A 19,879-nucleotide genomic window follows, 5' to 3' on the forward strand; every position below is an offset into this window, starting at 1 on the left:
AATTGGGCAGGATTAATCGAAAATTGCATTTTACCTGGGTGAAAAAACAAAATCTCAATACTTGGGCACCAGGCTGTGTATAAATAAAAATGGCTCAAGTCTTCCATTGCATCCTTTTTTCCACCAGCTTTGAAAGCTGTACCCCGGCATTGTTGATGCCACATTAATTAGCAGACAACTAGGAAATAGCCAAGAATTATGCAGTTTTGAGAGATTAAACAACATCTATGCAGTGTAAAGTAAGTTTGGGGTTTTGCCATATGTTAAAAATCTTTTGCAAAATTTCTCAAATTGAAACAATTCCGCAATATTGACTCAACAAGTGTTCACTGGACACTGTAAGTGGGATTGCTTTTCGGAGTTAAGGCTACAAAGGCGTCTGAATGCTTCCAGACAAAATTAGCCAAGTAGCGGAAGCAGGCGACATAAATTGCGGGGGCGACCCCCAAAGAGTTTTAGCGCTGACCGAGGTTTGCTCTCTCCAGATCCTCCCCACAGCTGGTTACTTAGATTCGCTGAGAAAAAGGATTAAGCTTCCGGGAAATACAACGCAAACAGCCACACCCTAAACCAAAATATTTAAGTCACAGAATAAGGCAGAGAACGTTATTTCAAGCTTTCCCCAAGAAGGTGAACGAGACCCTTAGGTACGCAGTACCAAGAACCTGCCAACTCAGGACCGACACTACGTCCCCGAAGAAAAAGACCCGCCCCCTCGATCCCACAAGGCCGGCGGGCCACTAGCACGCGTGCGCGGACTGCGTCAGATCCGGCGCCAGGGCGTCCGATTCCGGAAGGGACTGCACAGTTGTGGCGGCGGTTTCTGTGTTGCAGGCTAGCGTTTCTTGTCTGCTGGAGCGGCGGGTCACCCAGAGGCATCATGGTCGAGGTAAAGTGGCACTTGGGCGCTGAGGGGTCGTTCGCTTCTGGAATGTTTTTCTTCGGCGGCAGGCGTGGGGGACCAAAGGTGTTCGGAGTTTGGAGAGGGTAGAGGCTGCGAAAGGAGGCTCTCTGGCTGAGGCCGGGTAGTCTCTTCTTAAGGTGTTCAGGGATAGAGGGAAGCCGGATGGGAGCATTAGTTGGAGGTTACCCTCAGGCATGAAGCCGGAGAGAATTCTTACTGCCTTTTTACTCTTGAGCCTTTGAGCTCGGCAGTGTCCCCGGAGGCGGTGCTTCTGGACCGCTGATATTCCCCATCTGCAGAATAGAGTTCGTGGTTGTGTGTCCTACAAGATTGGTGTCCTACACCAGTCTTCTCTGGTGTTCACTTAGTGCCTTCCATCAGCTCTTCCCCAGAAAAACCTGCCATTTTGAAGTTTTGCATCTTTCCCTGTCTTGAACAACCATTCTGTTAGACAGCCTTGTCCGTCTTATCTCAGAAATATTTCTGGACTTGTCCGTATCCACTGCGTTCACTTTAATTCAAACCAACACCATCTTTCATCTGGACAAGAGCATTAGCTCTTTGCTGGTGTCCTTGCTTCCAATTTTGTTACACCCTCCTCCCTCCGTAAATTGATCTGTTTAAAACGTAAGTTGATCATGCTTTTTCTGCTTAAAATCCTTTACTGGCCCGATGTTACTAGAGCAAAAATGCAGACTGTTGGAATGATCTTCAAAAAACCCTTATCCTGATCTGGACCTTGCCTACCCTTGGAACCTCATCTCGGTATCACAGCCCACCTTCCTACTGAACATATACAACTCCTGCGGCTCCTGGCATCATTGCAGATACTGAACTGCTGTGTACATGGCATTTTCTCTTTACTGAATTGTTCTTAACTCTTCTGCACAGAGCTAACTCTCTACTTAACTGACATCTCAGAGAGGATTTTTTTAAAATATAATTTATTGACAGATTGGTTTCCATACAACACCCACCGCTCATCCCAACAAGTGCCCTCCTCAGTGCCCTCTTTGCCCTCTCCCCCACTCTCCATCAACTCTCAGTTTGTTCTCAATATCCAAGAGTCTCTTACGGTTTGCCTCCCTCCCTCTCTGTAACTTTTCAGAGAGATTTTTCATAACTATCCTAAGTTCTTTCTGTGTCTCATGCCCTTGCTTGTTTCCTTCATAGCACTTATCAAAATGTGTTGCTTATTTTTATCTGTTTTCTCTTGAGCACCTGGACCATGACTGTCTTTTCATCATTCCTTTGTTAGCGTCTAGCACAGAACCTGCCAGACACATAGTAGGAGTTCAGTAGATATTTACTGAATAAATGACCAAGCTCAGGCATCACTAGTTGGTATGGGTGGGTCTCTGGCCAATGAAGAGCTTCCTCTTCTTCTAAACTTGACTCCTATAGCTTGCTACAAATAGCCATGGTGAGTGGTAGAAAGCAGTTTACATATTTAAACTTGTAAAGTGTATAACTAATTTGAATTTAATTTAGGTTATGATATGTGTAATTTGCAGATGGATATGTGATTATAATCTTTCTTTCTAGGAGGTACAGAAACATTCTGTGCACACACTTGTGTTCAGGTCATTGAAGAGAACCCATGACATGTTTGTAGCTGATAATGGAAAACCTGTGCCTTTGGATGAAGAGAGGTAGGTATTGTTCGTTTTCAGTTGCTAGAATAGTTTAACTACTTAACAACTGGGGGAAGAGAGCAGGGAGAGGGGGACCTTTAAAGATTAGTGAGTGATACTAACACTCATAGGATATCTATTCAATAATGATTGGTGTTTGGGCATGATTTAAGCTGATTTAACTTTTTTTTGGCCTTGTCTTTTACAGTAAAAATCCCATTAATTAATTGCATTTATAAATACCCAGTAATTAGGAGAGTCCCTTTTAGGTGTTATATCTTATAATCAATCACTTTGTATGTGCTTTCAGCTTCCCGCTGCTCTCAGAGCCTTGCTGAGCTGAAATTGTACCTGGCCAGTACCTCTACTCCCATCTTTTCTCGTTAGTATGATGAAGATTTTTGAGTGGTGGCATATTTTTGGTTCTACATCTCCAGCTCCAGTCTGGGATTGCATTATGTGCAGTGTTCCTTCTTTGTCCTTTACCCTTCTTTTAAAATCTACTTAATTCCTAAAACAAGCATTTATATTTAATTTATAAAGTGAGCTATTCTTAAAATTTATATAAGTGCATTTCTTTAAAAAATACTGAACTAATTACGTACTTCGATTAGTTCTAATTACTCTTTTTAGATACATCCAGTAAAGGTTATGATAGAAGCTTTTGCTATATTTTTATATTTACACATTTGAAGGAAAATATATTGACTTTGAGGTTTTTAAAAGGATATATTAGTTTCTATGTATTTTTAAACCGGACCCTTGATAACTTATCATGAAAGGTTTTGTATTTATTGGTTAACAACCTAAAATGTTACTTAGACTTAATGGATGCTATGTGGTGGATTATGAACAAAAGTGTGGAAATGCACTTGGAAGTTTTGAGCTTTTCAAAATACTACTTTAAAAACTTCATAGAAATTTTTTCTACATGATTAGGCAAACCTAAGCTATTTAAGTACTTGTGTTTCTCGGCTATCTATGAATATATTTACTTTGGTTCATATTTTTAAAGTACTCAAGATACATTATTATGTTCATAATTTTTAAATAGTCACAAACGGAAAATGGCAATCAAGCTGCGTAATGAGTATGGTCCTGTGTTGCATATGCCTACTTCAAAAGAAAATTTTAAAGAGAAATGTCCTCAGAATGCATCGGATTCCTATGGTCATAAACAATATCCTGCCAATCAAGGTAAGTGTGGCATTTTCAGAAATGTGATTCTTTTTAAAAGTAGAAATGTAATTTTTAAAAATAGAAAAATGAAATGTTCTAGTGCCTGTTCTGGAAGGACTGACTAGAGCCAAACCCTATTGAACTAGTGTACCAGTATTATAATGGAAGTCTTGATTTCCTCATTGGAGTAGTGAGTTGAGATTATTGGTTGGTAGGTTTTTTCTTAATAGGAAATAAAAAAGTGGTAGAATCATAATCGCAGAAATTATTAAGATATAGAGAAGGTCACAGTGGAGACTAAAGGAAATATTTCTAACCCCATGGGGAGACCATCTATGTATCTTGGCTGTAATTCAGAAAGATGATACTAAGCACTGGCATTCTAATGCATTAAAATAATCTAACATTCCACTGAGAAATCATTTGCTTGGAAGAAAAACCACAGTTGATTTTTACTTGACCGAACAATCTCTCTACATACCGTTAGAATTGTACAAGCTTTCTTGACATCATATTAACAAAAGGTCAAAAGAAATAGCTGTGTCCATGGTCTTCAGAAGCCAAAACAAAAATGATCAATTTATCTTATATCTGACATTTGGGTTTAGTTGGGAAAATTTGAGAAATTCAGTTGATAATTTAACACTTATTAAAAGAGATGATACTTGTACATATGATAAATTTGCCAATGATCATAATGATTTTTCTCCTTTTTTTAAGGACAAGAAGTTGAGTATTTGGTGACAGGTACACATCCATATCCACCAGGACCTGGTAAGTGAGCTATTTTATATTGAAAATATCTTGTAGTCATTTCTTTGAATGAACCAATAATATGATTCCTATTGCCTATAAAATACAAGATAAACTTAGCAGACAGGCATCCAAGCATTTATTTATTTTTTTATTATTTTTAGGCATAACTTTTAGATGATAGTAAACTAATACTCAGTATCAGATACATTCATTGAGCAAACATTTCTAAGCACCTAAATTTATTTCAGGCACTGTGCTAGGAATTCAAAGACAGTAACACTGCTCCAAGCTAAAACATGCTTATATGGAGGTTTAAACAGACATGTTATTATCATTAAACTTATAAAAGTGATTGAAGTGTTAGTGTAGAATCAGGTGTGATAAAAGTGTCTACTAGATGTCTGTGTGTGTAGAAAATTGGCACACAGATGGAGTGGCTAGTATATTGGGATGGAGGACAGAAAGCTTAGTATATCTAGTTTTAGTAATTTTATTTAAAAAAAATTTTTTTTTTAACGTTTATTTATTTTTGAGACAGAGAGAGACAGAGCATGAACAGGGGAGGGGCAGAGAGAGAGGGAGACACAGAATCTGAAACGGGCTCCAGGCTCTGAGCTGTCAGCACAGAGCCCGACGTGGGGCTCGAACTCACGGACCGTGAGATCATGACCTGAGCCGAAGTCGGATGCTTAACTGACTGAGCCACCCAGGCGCCCCTAGTTTTAGTAATTTTAGAAGACAGGATTTACCATAATGAAAGCCCAGACAGATTACTACTTCTTGTTTAGTAATTTACATTTACTCTTGGAAATATTCGGTTAGTATTTGGGGGCTGCTTAATTTTTATATCTGAAGGTAATACCCCAAAATAATAGAAATTGTCTTTACTGTCTTGGGTATGTTAATACCAAGCTGCCTGTGATTAAATCAAATTTGAGTTATGTGATTTCAAGTTACATTTATTATTAAAAAGTTAGAAATAAAAGACTCACAAAACATAATAGAAATTTTTATAGTATCACCACCTGGAGATACCCCATGTTTGCTTCCAGTATTTTATTTTAAACCTATGTAAATGAAATCAAAGATAGCTACTGAAAGCAATTGATGTTTTTCTTTAAACAGGGGTTGCTTTGACTGCAGATACTAAGATCCAAAGAATGCCAAGTGAATCAGCCGCTCAGTCCTTAGCTGTGGCATTACCTTCTTCTCAGACCAGGTATGAAGTATTATGCTTCTAATTATAGAGATTTTGAAAACATAATTCATTGTTTCTGTTTTTCTCATTTTAAGGTTTCTTTATAATTACGTATTATGTGACGTTTTCCTTTATCATTGCTTACAAAAATTTGAAGAGTTGGTTCTGCAGAGCACATGACATGACAATTGCTTAGAATGTGCTATTTCCTTTGCTTCAGGGTTGACGCAAATCGTAACGCACCTGCTGGAGGTGAATACCGACATCCGGCGGCTGCTGACCGTTCACAGCCTGCAGGGATGACTTCAGTAAGTTTCTCTGTGTCAAATCATGCTGCAGGTTTCTAATTTTTGGAACTTGTTGCCTTATTTTCCTTTATTGCAAGAGTCTTCAGTTAAATACTAAATAAATGAAAATTTGCCTTGGAATTACTAAAGTAAATAATGGCTGACTGAGCTAGTTGTTAGTATTTCATGGCCCTAAAATTTAAGTTGCTAGTGAATTGATATATTTTTTAGAATTTAACATTTTGTTATCCTGTGTCTTTTACACATTGTACGTAATGCTTATTTTGATGTATATAATGTGATGTTGCCCTTTATTATCCACTATTAAAAGTGCAAGGAATACTATTCTAAAACTTGTGTTAATATGGTTTAAATATGAAAATCTCTTTTTTGTTAAACCCTTAGTTGGCTGACACAGTTTAGTGCTGTTAGTAATGTAATATTCATAGGCTGTAGAACTTGTATGTTATAAATGAGCATTTAGAAATACATAAGTTTATGTGTAAGTAAATGGTAGCTAAATTGGTGAAAGTAGTTATAAAAAGAATAACTGAAAATACCTAGTTTGTTTTATTATGCTATCACTTGAATAACTGCAGGCTTTGATTCCTTAATTTATTATGCAGTTATTTGGCTTTATGAAATGAATTAATCTGTGGTCTTCCCACCACATTTCTTCTTTTGCCTCCATTCACAGATCTCTGCTCAGGCTTTCTGCCTCCTTAGGAGGAGGTAACGTAAGCTTCTTGAGGGCAGGAACTTTATGGCTTAAGTATGTTTTGGATGCATGGATGGATGCTAATAGTAGATGGTACATCAGCTAAAATACCTTATATTTATTTATTTAGTTAGTTTTTAGTGTTTATTTCTGAGAGAGAGAGACAGACAGACAGACAGAGCACGAGCAGGAGAGGGGCAGAAAGAGAGGGAGACACAGAATCTGAAGCAGGCTCCAGGCTCTGAGCTGTCAGCACAGCACAGAGCCCGACGTGGGGCTCAAACCCACAAACCATGAGATCATGACCTGAGCCGAAGTCGGACGCTTAACCAGCTGAGCCACCCAGGCGCGCCTAGAGTACCTTTTAAAATGTTAATTAAGTATTTTTGGAAGGTAGTTTCTCCTTTGCAATATTAAATCAATAATGTTAAAATACAACAATGACAGGCGGAGACATTAATCCACTTGCAATCACTCAAATAATGGTAGGAGCTTATATAGAGCATTTACAGAGTAGTAATAATGTCTTTGTAGTAACTGTATAAAATAGGCACTGTTATTTCTACTTTACAAAGCAGGCATAGAGGTTATATAATTTTTACCCAAAGTCCAGTCAGCTAATAATTGGCAGAGCTGGGTTCATGAACCCATGCTTAGTGATATGTGCTCTTAACTCTAATGTTCTGCCTCTGAGATTTTTTAATTGATTTTTAAAATTAACATACAGAAAATATAATTCTGATTAGAAGTCTTAGGTGTGCAGACATTTTCTGGTTATGCAAACATTTTAGCTGTCTTTTCATCAAAGGGGGTAAAAAGCCTCATAAATCCCCTTTTAAAATTTTTCATTTTTGATTTAACATGAAATGTTAGGTATGTCTTTAACAATAATGTAATCTGTTCTATGTCTAGGCTGTTATGGAGGCTGGCAATGCCAAGAACTCTGCACTGATGGCTAAAAAAGCCCCTACAATGCCCAAACCCCAGTGGCACCCACCATGGAAACTGTACAGGGTGAGTGAATCTGTATATCATGCCGTTACAGAAACGATGATTGCTTTCCAGTTACAAGAGCTGAAGGAGTAGAATAAGGAGGAAAAGGAGTGAATATGAGCACTGGTAAAGTGATCTGAGACCAGACGAGGGAAGGGTTAGGCCCCAATCTTGAAAGATAGATCTTGGGAAGACTTCTTTAAGTAAAAGCCATGTGTGTATTTCCTATAAAATACAGTATAAAATGTTGACAGAAAGCTGTTAGGTGTAGAGAACAGATGAAATAAATTTTCTAAGTGTTTAAAGTGTTTAGTGTGAAGGCTAGGTGGAAGAACAGCATATGACATTGTTTCTTTGGCTCTATTGATGATCTTTTTTCAATTATAGTAAATTAAATGATTCAAAATGTACCAGATCTAAAATGAAGTATATATAGCAGAAAAACTGTAACTGCACTTAATTTACTATATGTGCTAAATTTGGTTTTTTAATTGTACACTAACATAGCCTTTCTTTCCGTGTACAGACCTAATAAATTTTATTAGATACATAAATTTGGGTAATCACCTAGTCTGTATATAGAAGTTCCAGCAACTCAAAAAACACTCCTATGCTATTATTTTACAGTCATATCCTTTCCTACCCATGGTGACTGTTTGTCTGTTTTCTATATTATAGTTGTGCCTTTTCAATTTTGTTATATAATGGAATTACATGGTATGCACCTTTTGAGACCGACTTCCTTCACTCAGCTTAATGTCTTTGAGAGTCATCCAAGTTGTTGTATCTATTAATAGATTCCTCTTTGCTGAGTAACATTTCATTGTATAGATATATCAATTTGTGTATTCATTTACTGAAGACAAATTATAAAATCTGTCAAATAATTTTACAAACTTATTTGAAGATGTGAGGACGGGCTATTCAAACTTATGTGCAATGAGTTGAAATTGAATAAACTTTTATGTGTAACGAGTCTGCCCATTCTACCTTTTGTTTTATGCAGGTGATCAGTGGACATCTTGGCTGGGTTCGCTGTATTGCTGTAGAACCTGGAAACCAGTGGTTTGTAACTGGATCTGCTGACAGAACTATAAAGGTAATAAAGAAGGAAGAAAAAAAAAATAGGACTTTGTATTTGCTATATAAATTTTATCTTTTATTTTCCTGGGTGGAGATTTCTGTTGTACTTTCTGTGATTTCTTAGACCTGAGTTTGGGGTAAAAGTTACTATATTTATCAATTCACTGTTCTGAATAAATATGTTTGAGAAATGATATTTAAGTAACAAGTTTTCCAAACAGTACATACTGACTACCTACCACTAATTCCTTGATTTTTACCTTTTTTCTCTTCTGGTTACAAAATTAAAGTATGCTTATTTATTAAAAAATGTGGAAAATATAGAAAAATATAAAAGAATACAGACCCATACATAATCCTAACACTGTCAAATAATTTGAACATGAATTTCTGTTTAGTATTTATTTCTGTGCATATGTGTCATTATATTTACTTCTGAGCTCTTTTCCTGTGTGTGTAAGTGCGTATTTTGTTTATTTTGAGGTCAAGAGAGAGAGTGTGTGCACATGGGCATGAGAGCAGGGGAAGGGCAGAGGGAGAGAGAGAAACCCAAGCAAACTCTGTGCTACCTGTGCAGAGCCCAACACGGGACTTGATCTCAATGACCTGAGCTAAAATCGAGAGCCGGGTGCTTAACTGAGCTACCCAGATGCCCTTTTATTTTATTTTTTTATTTTTTATTATTTTTTTTAAACGTTTATTTATTTTTGAGACAGAGAGAGACAGAGCATGAACGGGGGAGGGGCAGAGAGAGAAAGCGAGACACAGAATCGGAAACAGACTCCAGTCTCTGAGCTGTCAGCACAGAGCCCGACTTGGGGCTCAAATTCACGAACCGCGAGATCATGACCTGAGCCGAAGTCGGACGCCCAACCGACTGCGCCACCCAGGCGCCCCCCCCAGATGCCCTTTTAAATGCGTATCTTTAAAAAGTCATGCTTGGGCGCCTGGGTGGCGCAGTCGGTTAAGCGTCCGACTTCAGCCAGGTCACGATCTCGCGGTCCGTGAGTTCGAGCCCCACGTCAGGCTCTGGGCTGATGGCTCAGAGCCTGGAGCCTGTTTCTGATTCTGTGTCTCCCTCTCTCTGCCCCTCCCCCGTTCATGCTCTGTCTCTCTCTGTCCCAAAAATAAATAAACATTGAAAAAAAAAATTAAAAAAAAAAAAGTCATGCTTGATGTATAATTTTATACTCTGGTTTTTTTCCCACTTAATATTATATCAGAGGCATGTTTCTGTGAGAAAAGGATATATCACTTAGGTATTCTATACTGTTTTCCTGTGATTAGACATTAAACTTTTTAGTTTCTTGATTTTCACCATCACAAGTAATGCCGTAATTAATCGTTGAGCCTAAAGCTTTTTGCTGTATTTTAAATTACTTTGTTACTATAGATTCCCAGAAATGGAATTAATGGGTTAAACGTTTTTGAGGTTGACACTCAGAGTACAGCTTATTTTCCAAAATGGACTAATTGATACTTGCAGTGTATGAGAGAATCCTTTTCAGCACACTGATTGTGTATTTTTAAAAATACCTACTAAATGTTAAGCAGAAATGGGTATCTAATCTTTTGAAAACTGTACATAAAAAAATTTCTGGTGGGTTTGAACTTTTTGATACCTAATAAAGCTGCTTTTAGGTTTTTTCAACATACATATATATTTATTTATTGAGGTATAGTTGACATACAACATTATATTAGTTTTAGGTACACAACATAATGATTCAGTATTTATATACATTGTGAAATGAATACCACAATAAATCTAGTTAACATCTGTCACCATGCATAGTTACAGATTGTTTTTTCCTTTTAGAGAGAATTTTTGAGATCTACTCTCTTTTAACAACTTTTAAATATGCGGTGCAGTATTAATAAATGACAGTCACCATCCTGAACATTATATCCCCATGACTTATCTACTTTATAACTGGAAGTTTGTACCTTGGCTCTCTATCCATTTTGCCTACTCCCCACCCCACCTCTGGCAACTACTAATCTATTCTCTTTATCTCTGAGCTTTGTTTGTTTGTTAATGTTTGTTTGTTTTTAGAGTGTATATGCCAGTAAAATCACACAGTATCTTTGTCTGACTTATTTCACATAGCATAACGCGCTCAAGGTTCATCCATGTTGTCATAAATGGCAAGATTTCATTCTTTTTCATGGCTGAATGATAGTTCATTGTGTGTGTTTTTGTGTGTACATACAGATACACATTTTTTTTTTTTTACCACTCATCCATTGATGGACATTTAGTTTGTTTCCATAGGGGTTTTTTTTTTTTAAGTTGTTGCCATCCTTGGCTAATTTAATGTTATTCATACTTTCGTTATCTATGATATCCTTTTATATATACTAAGATTTTGTCACTTATTGCAAATACTTTCCTAGTTTGAACGTGCTTTTTTTATTCTATTTTTTCCCTGCTTAACAAGGAAGATTGGTGGGAGATTGTTTTTGAAGACTTATTTTTAATATCAAGATTCTAAAAATTTGCTTTGGAATAATCCAAAAGAAAAAAATTAAATATTCTTTGATTGCAGATCTGGGACTTGGCTAGTGGCAAATTAAAACTGTCATTAACTGGGCACATTAGTACAGTGCGTGGTGTGATAGTAAGCACACGGAGCCCTTACCTGTTCTCCTGTGGAGAAGACAAACAAGTCAAATGCTGGGATCTTGAATATAATAAGGTGAGCTTGTAGTTGAGGATTTAAAACATTATGAACCACTGTTTTTCTTTCAAATTATAGAGATTTTCACTTTCCTGCTTTATTTTCAGGTTATAAGGCACTATCATGGACATCTGAGTGCAGTGTATGGTTTGGATTTGCACCCAACAATTGATGTGCTGGTAACCTGTAGTCGAGATTCAACTGCACGGGTAAATGGAGTAGACCTTTGTGTTTATTTGTAAATATATTGCATCTTACAGTATGCATGTTTGGTAATGGAGTCACATGTGATTTGTTAAGAGAATTGAAGATAGTTGCCTTGACCTGTCGGTAGCCTAGCCCCTGAGTTTCTTGACTTCTGTGTTTTTTCACCTTCGTTTTCAGTTCTGTGGCTTCATCGTGTTTATTATTGGGAGTGCCCTGCCTCTGAAACGTGACACTTGCACGTTCCCTTCCCATCACTACAACTATTTTCCATGAGCTGTTTCCTTCAATAGTCTCATTATACCCATTCTTACACTTTGGGTACCCTAATCTTTCAGGTTTTTGTTGTTGTTGTTGTTGTTCCCATCATCTGCCTCCTGTCTACATTCCCCAGCCAGCTTATAGATCATTATCTTTCTTTTAAACAGTTTTTCATTATATTCAGGCACGGTTGCCTAGTACGTTCCCAGCCTTGAATTGATCCAGTTACCTGCCTGAGATATGAATACCTGTTCTGACAGTATGTCTGTTGTGTTTTTATAGATTTGGGATGTGAGAACTAAAGCCAGTGTGCACACATTATCTGGACATACAAATGCAGTTGCTACAGTGAGGTGTCAAGCTGCAGAACCACAAATTATTACTGGTATGACTGATAGCTTTTAGGTTTATAGTGTATTTAATCAGAATGTATTATGATTATGCATATACTTTTCCTATTCACTATGACTCTTGCTTTGTATTGTAGACACATTGGGTGTGCATTTGAAATTTACTGTGGTAATTTTTCATTTGATTGTTTTTATCTCAAACTCTGTACATATCAGAATATATCACATCTTAGTATCATGTAATGTTTGATTAGAAATGCTTCTGTTAGATACAATTAGACATTGTTTCGTAGTATCAAAATTACTGGTTTAAGAAGTTGAAATTAGGTGAAATACCCTGAGACCAATTACTTTTAGAGCTGGTTTGAGTCTTGTTTTACTTACAGTAAGATTAATAATAGATCTTTACTCGGGGTGCCTGGGTGGCTCACTTGGTTAAGCATTGGACTCTTGATTTCGGCCCGGTCATTCTTTCACAGTTGTGAGATTGAGCCCCGTGTTTGGTTCCATGCTGAGCGTGGCATCTGCTTAAGATTCTCTCTCTCTCTCTCTCTCTCTCTCTCTCTCTCTCTCTCTCTTTCTCTCTTTCTCTCTTTCTCTCTCTCTCTTTCTCTCTCTCTCTCTTTCTCTCTCTCTCTCTTTCTCTCTCCCTCCCCCTCTCCCTCCCTCCCTCCCTCACTTTCCTCTGCCTCTCCCCTGCTTGTACACATGCACACTCTCAAAAACTAAAAATAAATTTAAAAAAACATTAGATCTTTAAGACTAGAAAGTAATTCATTCACTTGATGTATTTTATTAACTACAAGTTTTTTCTTCCCCTCCATGAGGAGTAACATCATGTATTTGCTTTGTTACTCGCATTTGTTCTAGCTGTTGAGTTGAGAGTGCATCAAGCATTTATTGCCTTTTTTAAGAATTAAATTTAGGGGCGCCTGGGTGGTGCAGTCGGTTAAGCGTCCGATTTCAGCCAGGTCACGATCTCGCGGTCCGTGAGTTCGAGCCCCGCGTCAGGCTCTGGGCTGATGGCTCAGAGCCTGGAGCCTGTTTCTGATTCTGTGTCTCCCTCTCTCTCTGCCCCTCCCCCGTTCATGCTCTGTCTCTCTCTGTCCCAAAAATAAATAAACGTTGAAAAAAAAAAAATTAAAAAAAAAAAAAAGAATTAAATTTAAAACCAACCTAAAAATTAGAACTGTAAAGTAATTAGCCAAGAGTTGATAGGACTTTCACTTAGTCTATATGTATCTATGCAAGACTCCTTCATATTTTGTTGTGTTTAATTTTTGCGTTATTTTTTCTGATCGAATTTTGAGGGTGTGTGTGTTTTTATTATAGGAAGCCATGATACTACAATACGATTGTGGGATTTGGTGGCTGGAAAAACAAGAGTCACATTAACAAATCACAAAAAATCCGTCAGGGCTGTGGTTTTACATCCTAAACAGTAAGTGTATTTTCCTAATTCGCTTCTCTTTTTTCAATATTTAGTATAAGTATGGAAAGACCAACACTGGTAGTATTTCAGTAGTTATTTAGTTGTCATTTCCAGGCCTGTGCCACTTACAAGCATGCATTTCTTTTATTTTCCCTATGTCGTATTTTGCTTCATGGCCTATATGTGATAAGGAAAATTTTCTACATGGTGAGCAATGATAGTGTCAAACGAGACAATATGAATAAATCATTGCTAAAATCTGCGTGTCAAAGTGGAGGCTAATAGAAGATGGATTTAATGTTTTGATAGAAATGTTACTGGGCACTGAGACATACATAGAGTAGTTTAATTTTTAAGTTAATATACATAGAAAAAAATAGTAGGAGCCGTGACCTCATAATCAGGTTTTCCATAGAGGTGAGCATATTATCACAGCCTGTTTATTATATCACATCACCTTGACACTTTTCTGGTCACATTGATATCTTTTTTGTACCCATTATTTCCTCCCTCCCTCACTTTTTCTGTCTTCTTCACTCACTTTCTTTTTTTCCCCCCACTTCCTTTTTCTCTTTCTTTCTCTGTTTCTTTCCTTCTTTTCCTTTCTTCCTGTTTTCCCCTCTCTCCTTCTCTTGCTCTGTATCCAGAATAGTTTCATAACCCCTTGCCCTTAATGTGAATTTAAGGTTTTGTACATTTGTTGCTTTAACTCAGTGTAGAGCTTTGGGGAAATGAGAATAAAACATTAATCTTGGATTTTTATTTATTTTGAAGATCTGATTTGACTTGGAACAGATATCTTCATATTTTTACCTCTTGGTATGACAATAATGTTTTGCTAAAGCTACGTGGACCCATAAATGCACATGTAGAGAATACAGCCCTAACAAGCTTTTTTGAACTCACCATTTTATTTAACTTTGTTTACTTTGTCACTAATTCTTTGTAATCTTATTTCAGTTACACATTTGCATCTGGGTCTCCAGATAACATAAAGCAGTGGAAATTCCCTGATGGAAGTTTTATTCAAAATCTTTCTGGTCATAATGCTATTATTAACACACTGACAGTAAATTCTGATGGAGTGCTTGTTTCTGGAGGTAAATTAAGATTTTAGAGATAAATGTGTTTTAGTCTCATTTTTTTTCTTTTGGTAAATGAGTAAACGTTTATAAAATTTCTAAGCCATCCCACCTAAGTATTATAACAGAACTTGCCCAATTACTGTGTATTTGGATGTTCATATGTGTGTTCATGCATATTTGTAATACCTGTAGCATATTTCATAGTTTAACCGTCTTTGAGTTCCCACATGATAAATCTAAGGAATTAATGCTGGGAACCACCTAAAGTTTGGTTGTGTATTCTGGAATTAGATATTGTTTTGTGGTGTTTTTTGAGCTCTATACTAAATTCTGAATTCACACATAAAAATAGACGAACCAGTATTAAGAGAAGCTTCAGTGCCTATGTCTTACATATCTTTATAACTATTTAATCTTTATTGTCACAGTACTTGACCCATGGATGGTACTTAAATGTTTGTCAAGCTGAATTGTTGATAGGACACCAAGTTTAATTAGATTTTTTTTCCCCTTAAGCTGACAATGGCACTATGCATCTTTGGGACTGGAGAACTGGCTATAATTTCCAGAGAGTTCATGCAGCTGTGCAGCCTGGATCTTTGGATAGTGAATCAGGAATATTTGCTTGTGCTTTTGATCAGTCTGAAAGTCGGTTACTAACAGCTGAAGCTGATAAAACCATTAAAGTGTATAAAGAGGATGATACAGCGGTAAGTTCTCTATTTCACATATATTTTAAAGTAAAAGAAATCATACCAATTTAGCAAGTGCTTTTTCATTTTAAAGGTACTGAAATTATCAGAAGGGAAAATAATCTTCATAGTATTAAAGAATTTGTCATCTTGAGTAGTGTCTGTTCATAGATTTCTGTATTGGTTTCATTGATGCCAGTGAATTATCCTTATTTACTATACTTGGGAAATCTTGCATCCACAATAACCACATGTTGGGGCTCCTGGGTTGCTCATTCGGTTAAGTATATGACTTCGGCTCAGGTCATGATCTCACAGTTCGTGAGTTCGAGCCCCTCGTTGGGCTCTATGCTGATAGCTCAAAGCCTGGAGCCTGCTTCCAATTGTGTCTCCCCCTCTCTCTGTCCCTTCTCTGCTCATGCTCTCTCTCTCTCTCTCTCTCCTTCAGAATAAATAAACATTAAAAAAAAAAAAGAATAACCACAAATAAATAAATTCCTGTGCAGATAAATTCTAAAATCATAAGCTTTGGTATTACCAGAATACCTAAATAGCAATTTTATTTGAGATGAAAAACCATGAACTGAATTTGTAGTGAACCAGTCGTCCTTTATTAGATTCAGATAATGTCAAAAATTTGTCAACTATTTCTTTTTTTTTTTTTAATATAATGTATTGTCAAATTGGCTTTCATACAACACCCAGTGGTCATCCCAACAAGTGCCCTCCTCAGTGCCCGTCACCCATTTTCTCCTCGCCCCCACTCCCCTGTCCACCCACAGTTTATTCTCTGTATTTAAGAGTCTCTTGTGGTTTGCCTCCCTCCCTTGTCAACTGTTTCTGAAATTGTTAAAGAACTGCTAAATACGTAATGCCAACTAATGTAATTTAGAATTGATGGCCTTGTTTTTGTTAGGGAGTTATTAATTAAAAAACTAACAATATTTGGTTTTATTTAATTTTCTGTTTTCAGACAGAAGAAACTCATCCAGTCAGCTGGAAGCCAGAAATTATCAAGAGAAAGAGATTTTAATGTAACATTGTCTTCATGGTGGCTCCCCCCCCACACACCCTTTTTAAAAAAAAAAAAAAAGCTTGGTGTTGATGAGGATATCCAGTCATTTTGTGCTCTGGCTAGGAATGCAGAAACTCACATGCTTAAATCATTCCTGCTTCGTATTTTATAATAAACTGCCCCCCCCCCCCGTGTTATTTTCTAAAATAAATAATTTGAGATCCTAAGAAAATGCAGATATCAAGCATACGCAGGTTCATTGAACACAACTATTCTAAAGATAGAATATTTGTCAGTTTTTTTAAAAGACACTTTTTAAAAAAACTTAACCAAACTGCTTACTGTAATAAGGATATGTTTTGAGGGGAGCAGTTGTGTTTTTGTGTGTGTGTGTGTGTGTGTGTTTTTCTTTTCTTTTTTTTTTTTTTGTCCTTTAAGAACTAGTATCTGTGACTAATAATTTGAGATTAAAGGATTTGAAGTCTTACTATAATTTATGTATGTTTATTCCACAGTTTTTGAGTGTATGCTCTGCAAAGCTCTGCACTGGATACTGTTCAGGAAATAGACAAGCAAGTTGTATCTGGCCTCCAAGACTCTAGTTTATGTTACAGAAATGCAGTAAGGGAGAGGCAGGCAAAAAGCTGGAGTAGCACAGAGGGAATAGCCAGTAATTTTTCCCAGAGAGCATGTGGAAGACTTCATAGAGTCAGGGGTATTTGAGCTGAGCCTTGAGACGGCACAGAGGGAAAACAGTTTTCTAAGATGAGGCACAAAGTGAATGAAACCAGACGTGGGAAACTCTGACGTGTTCTAGGAGCAAAGAGCTGTCTGCTGCAGTTGAGTAATGAGAACAGCTGGTTGGTGCTGGAGAATGTGCATGTTTGCAGTTTGATTGTATTCCAGAAGCAGTAGGATACCAAGATAGGTATCAAATCCCAGAGAAATAGCAAGATACCAGTGGAGGTATTTGAAGCTGTGACAAGCCCTGTAGTCTTCTTTGAAGACTTTCTGCATAAGGGTTAAGTTTCTGATACCTATGCCTTGTAAATGAGTTTTCTGATCCTTGCCCTTAGGATCCTGAGTCCCCATCAGTCAAGAAAATGAGTCCAACTTCACTTTCCATAGTTAGAAAACACAGTTACAAGAACAATTAAATTTTTTTCAAATTAAAAATATTGCACCATAATTTTGAACAAGTATTTCTGAATTATACATATCCCATCGTGCATGCTATAGGTGGGAGTATAATTTTATAACCTTTGGGGGGGGGGTTTCAGAGTATATTGAAAATGCTCAAACCATTTCGCTAAACTCTTCATTAAAAATGAAATTACTAGGAAACTGCCTAATAGGAATAATCTGACAAGTGTACACAAGCAGGTTTATTGCACCTTTGTTCTCTAATAATTAAAACTAGCTCAGAGGTCCTACCAGTAAGGGACTGGTGTAATAGATTATGGTACTGTCATGCAATTTGTTTCTATTCATTAGGAGTGAGGGATGTCTCTGGATTAACAATAAGATGTCCAAACTTTTATGTAAAAAAAAAAAAAAAAAAAAAGTTGTGGAGGCTTTTTTTTTTGTAGGATAACTTGATAATGCTATAAAAAATAATGGAAAAGTAATACCACATTGTTGTCAGTGGCTTTGTGAGGGAGTGAAATTGTGGGAGAACTTTCATGATTGGCTTTATATATTTCTATAATGTTTTAATTTTCTATAAGCATGTATTTTGTAAACTTAAATAAAGAAATCCACTACACTTGCATCCCTGAGAGATTCTCATATATCTTCTAACACAAGAAAAATAGAGGTGAGGAGGGTCACATTCCTAAAGGCCGACCAGAAACCATAGCACAGGGAGGTGAGCTAACTTCTTTTCTGCCTAGCAAAGCTTCAGCTGTTACTTATTAGACAAGTACCAAATTCTGAATAGCATTTACAGAATCCATCTCCCTTCATGCTGTCTTGTATTACGATGTTCTCAGATCCTCTTGGAAAGAGTTCATTCACCATATGTGTTATGACCCCCATGAGATTTCAGGCAGAATTAATGCATTTGCTCTTTTTTTTACCCACTTGATGGAACCCCAACCCAGGGTAAGTTCAAGCCTCTTACCTTGCCTATGTCTTGTGTATACCCAAGCTGCAGAACTTTCTTACAGGAAAACAGCTTTGCTACCTGGACTCATGTTTCATTTATGACCTCTTACCTCAAGTGGGCCAATAACAATGATGACACACACCTTTCTGTAGTTAATCCCTTCTGCCTCCTGTTGCAAAGGATGAACTCTACCCACCTAAAAAACAACTCGGAATGCACAGTTGTTACTAGACCTAATGTTCCCTCCTAAGTCTCACCTATTTCTCTATTCCCTTTTATAGCCAAACTCCTTGAGTTGTCATAACTTCATGATCTCTCACTTGCCATTCTCAACTGATTCCAGTCCAAACATAGTGAAAGTAAATGTGTTCAACTGTTCTTAGGGAAATGGAAGAAACTTAAGTAGTATGAAGGAGTTGGTAGGAGATAAAGCAATGAAAAAAAGATATACAAAGTTAGCCTGAATGTCGATTTTTTTTTTTTTTTTGGCACAAAAATAAAGTAGATGCAATTATTTAGATAAAGCAATCAAGAAACACAAGAATCATAAATGTCCTAAAAAAATAAATAGATAAAGGGGTGAGGGAGACAATTCTGTTCAATTCCATGCCATTATATGTTTTTTTTAAGTTTATTTTGAGAGAGTGGGAAAGGTAGAGAATCCCAGGTAGGCTCCATGCGGTCAGTGCAGAGCTGGATGTGGGACTTGGTCTCACGAATTGTGAGATCACACCTGAGCTGAAATCAAGAGTCAGATGCTTAATCCACTGAGCCACCCAGGTGCCCCATCCATGCCATTATTTGAATAGCCAAATAAAATGGTTCATTTTAAAGAAAAATATATTTTATGGCAGATTCCAGAAGATACAGAAAACTTAAATTCTTGTAGATGAAATAGTTTGTCAAGGAATTAATCCTTACCATTACCACTTGCACATATCACTTAAGTGCATTAAGCTTCAAAGTGGAATTCTAATTTCAATGCACTATAAATTTTATAGGATCTAGATAAGGAAAAGATTTTATGTGTTTTAAAATGTATTTCAAAGATATCCAAATCCAATGATGCACAAGTAAAGGAAATGATTTCATCTTGCTTGTGAATACTGATGGAAAAATCATTATTAAAGGCTAATAAAAGAATCAAACAGCACTTACCTAAGTGAAGTTTATTCCAAAAGTGCCAGGAAATTTCATTATTAGGAAATAGTATAATTCATCATATTGGTTTATATGAGGAGAAAAATGAGCGTCTTCATAGATGGTAAGGGGGTATTTCAATATAATTTGAAATCCATAC

The 19,879-nt window shown here is 36.8% G+C and overlaps 1 protein-coding gene across 2 annotated transcripts; it reads left to right on the top strand.

Moving 5' to 3' along the window:
* Positions 1 to 736: 736 nt before the first annotated feature.
* On the top strand, positions 737 to 18,243 carry PLRG1 (pleiotropic regulator 1). Of its 2 annotated transcripts, XM_011281611.4 has the most exons (16): positions 871 to 889; positions 2,450 to 2,556; positions 2,849 to 2,920; positions 3,593 to 3,735; positions 4,438 to 4,491; positions 5,599 to 5,692; positions 5,892 to 5,979; positions 7,589 to 7,690; positions 8,676 to 8,768; positions 11,302 to 11,451; positions 11,541 to 11,642; positions 12,181 to 12,283; positions 13,581 to 13,689; positions 14,641 to 14,780; positions 15,282 to 15,475; positions 16,431 to 18,243. In XM_011281611.4, the coding sequence occupies exons 4-16, from the start codon at positions 3,606 to 3,608 to the stop codon at positions 16,488 to 16,490; spliced, it is 1,419 nt and encodes a 472-aa protein (XP_011279913.1). In that variant the 5' UTR covers positions 871 to 889; positions 2,450 to 2,556; positions 2,849 to 2,920; positions 3,593 to 3,605; the 3' UTR covers positions 16,491 to 18,243. The 2 variants fall into 2 exon arrangements, with proteins under 2 accessions (XP_011279912.1, XP_011279913.1); XM_011281610.4 differs by lacking the exon at positions 2,849 to 2,920 and having other exon boundaries at positions 737 to 889.
* The last annotated feature ends 1,636 nt before the right edge of the window (positions 18,244 to 19,879 follow it).

Source organism: Felis catus, chromosome B1 (genome assembly GCF_018350175.1).
Source record: "Felis catus isolate Fca126 chromosome B1, F.catus_Fca126_mat1.0, whole genome shotgun sequence".
Lineage (NCBI taxonomy): Eukaryota > Metazoa > Chordata > Mammalia > Carnivora > Felidae > Felis > Felis catus.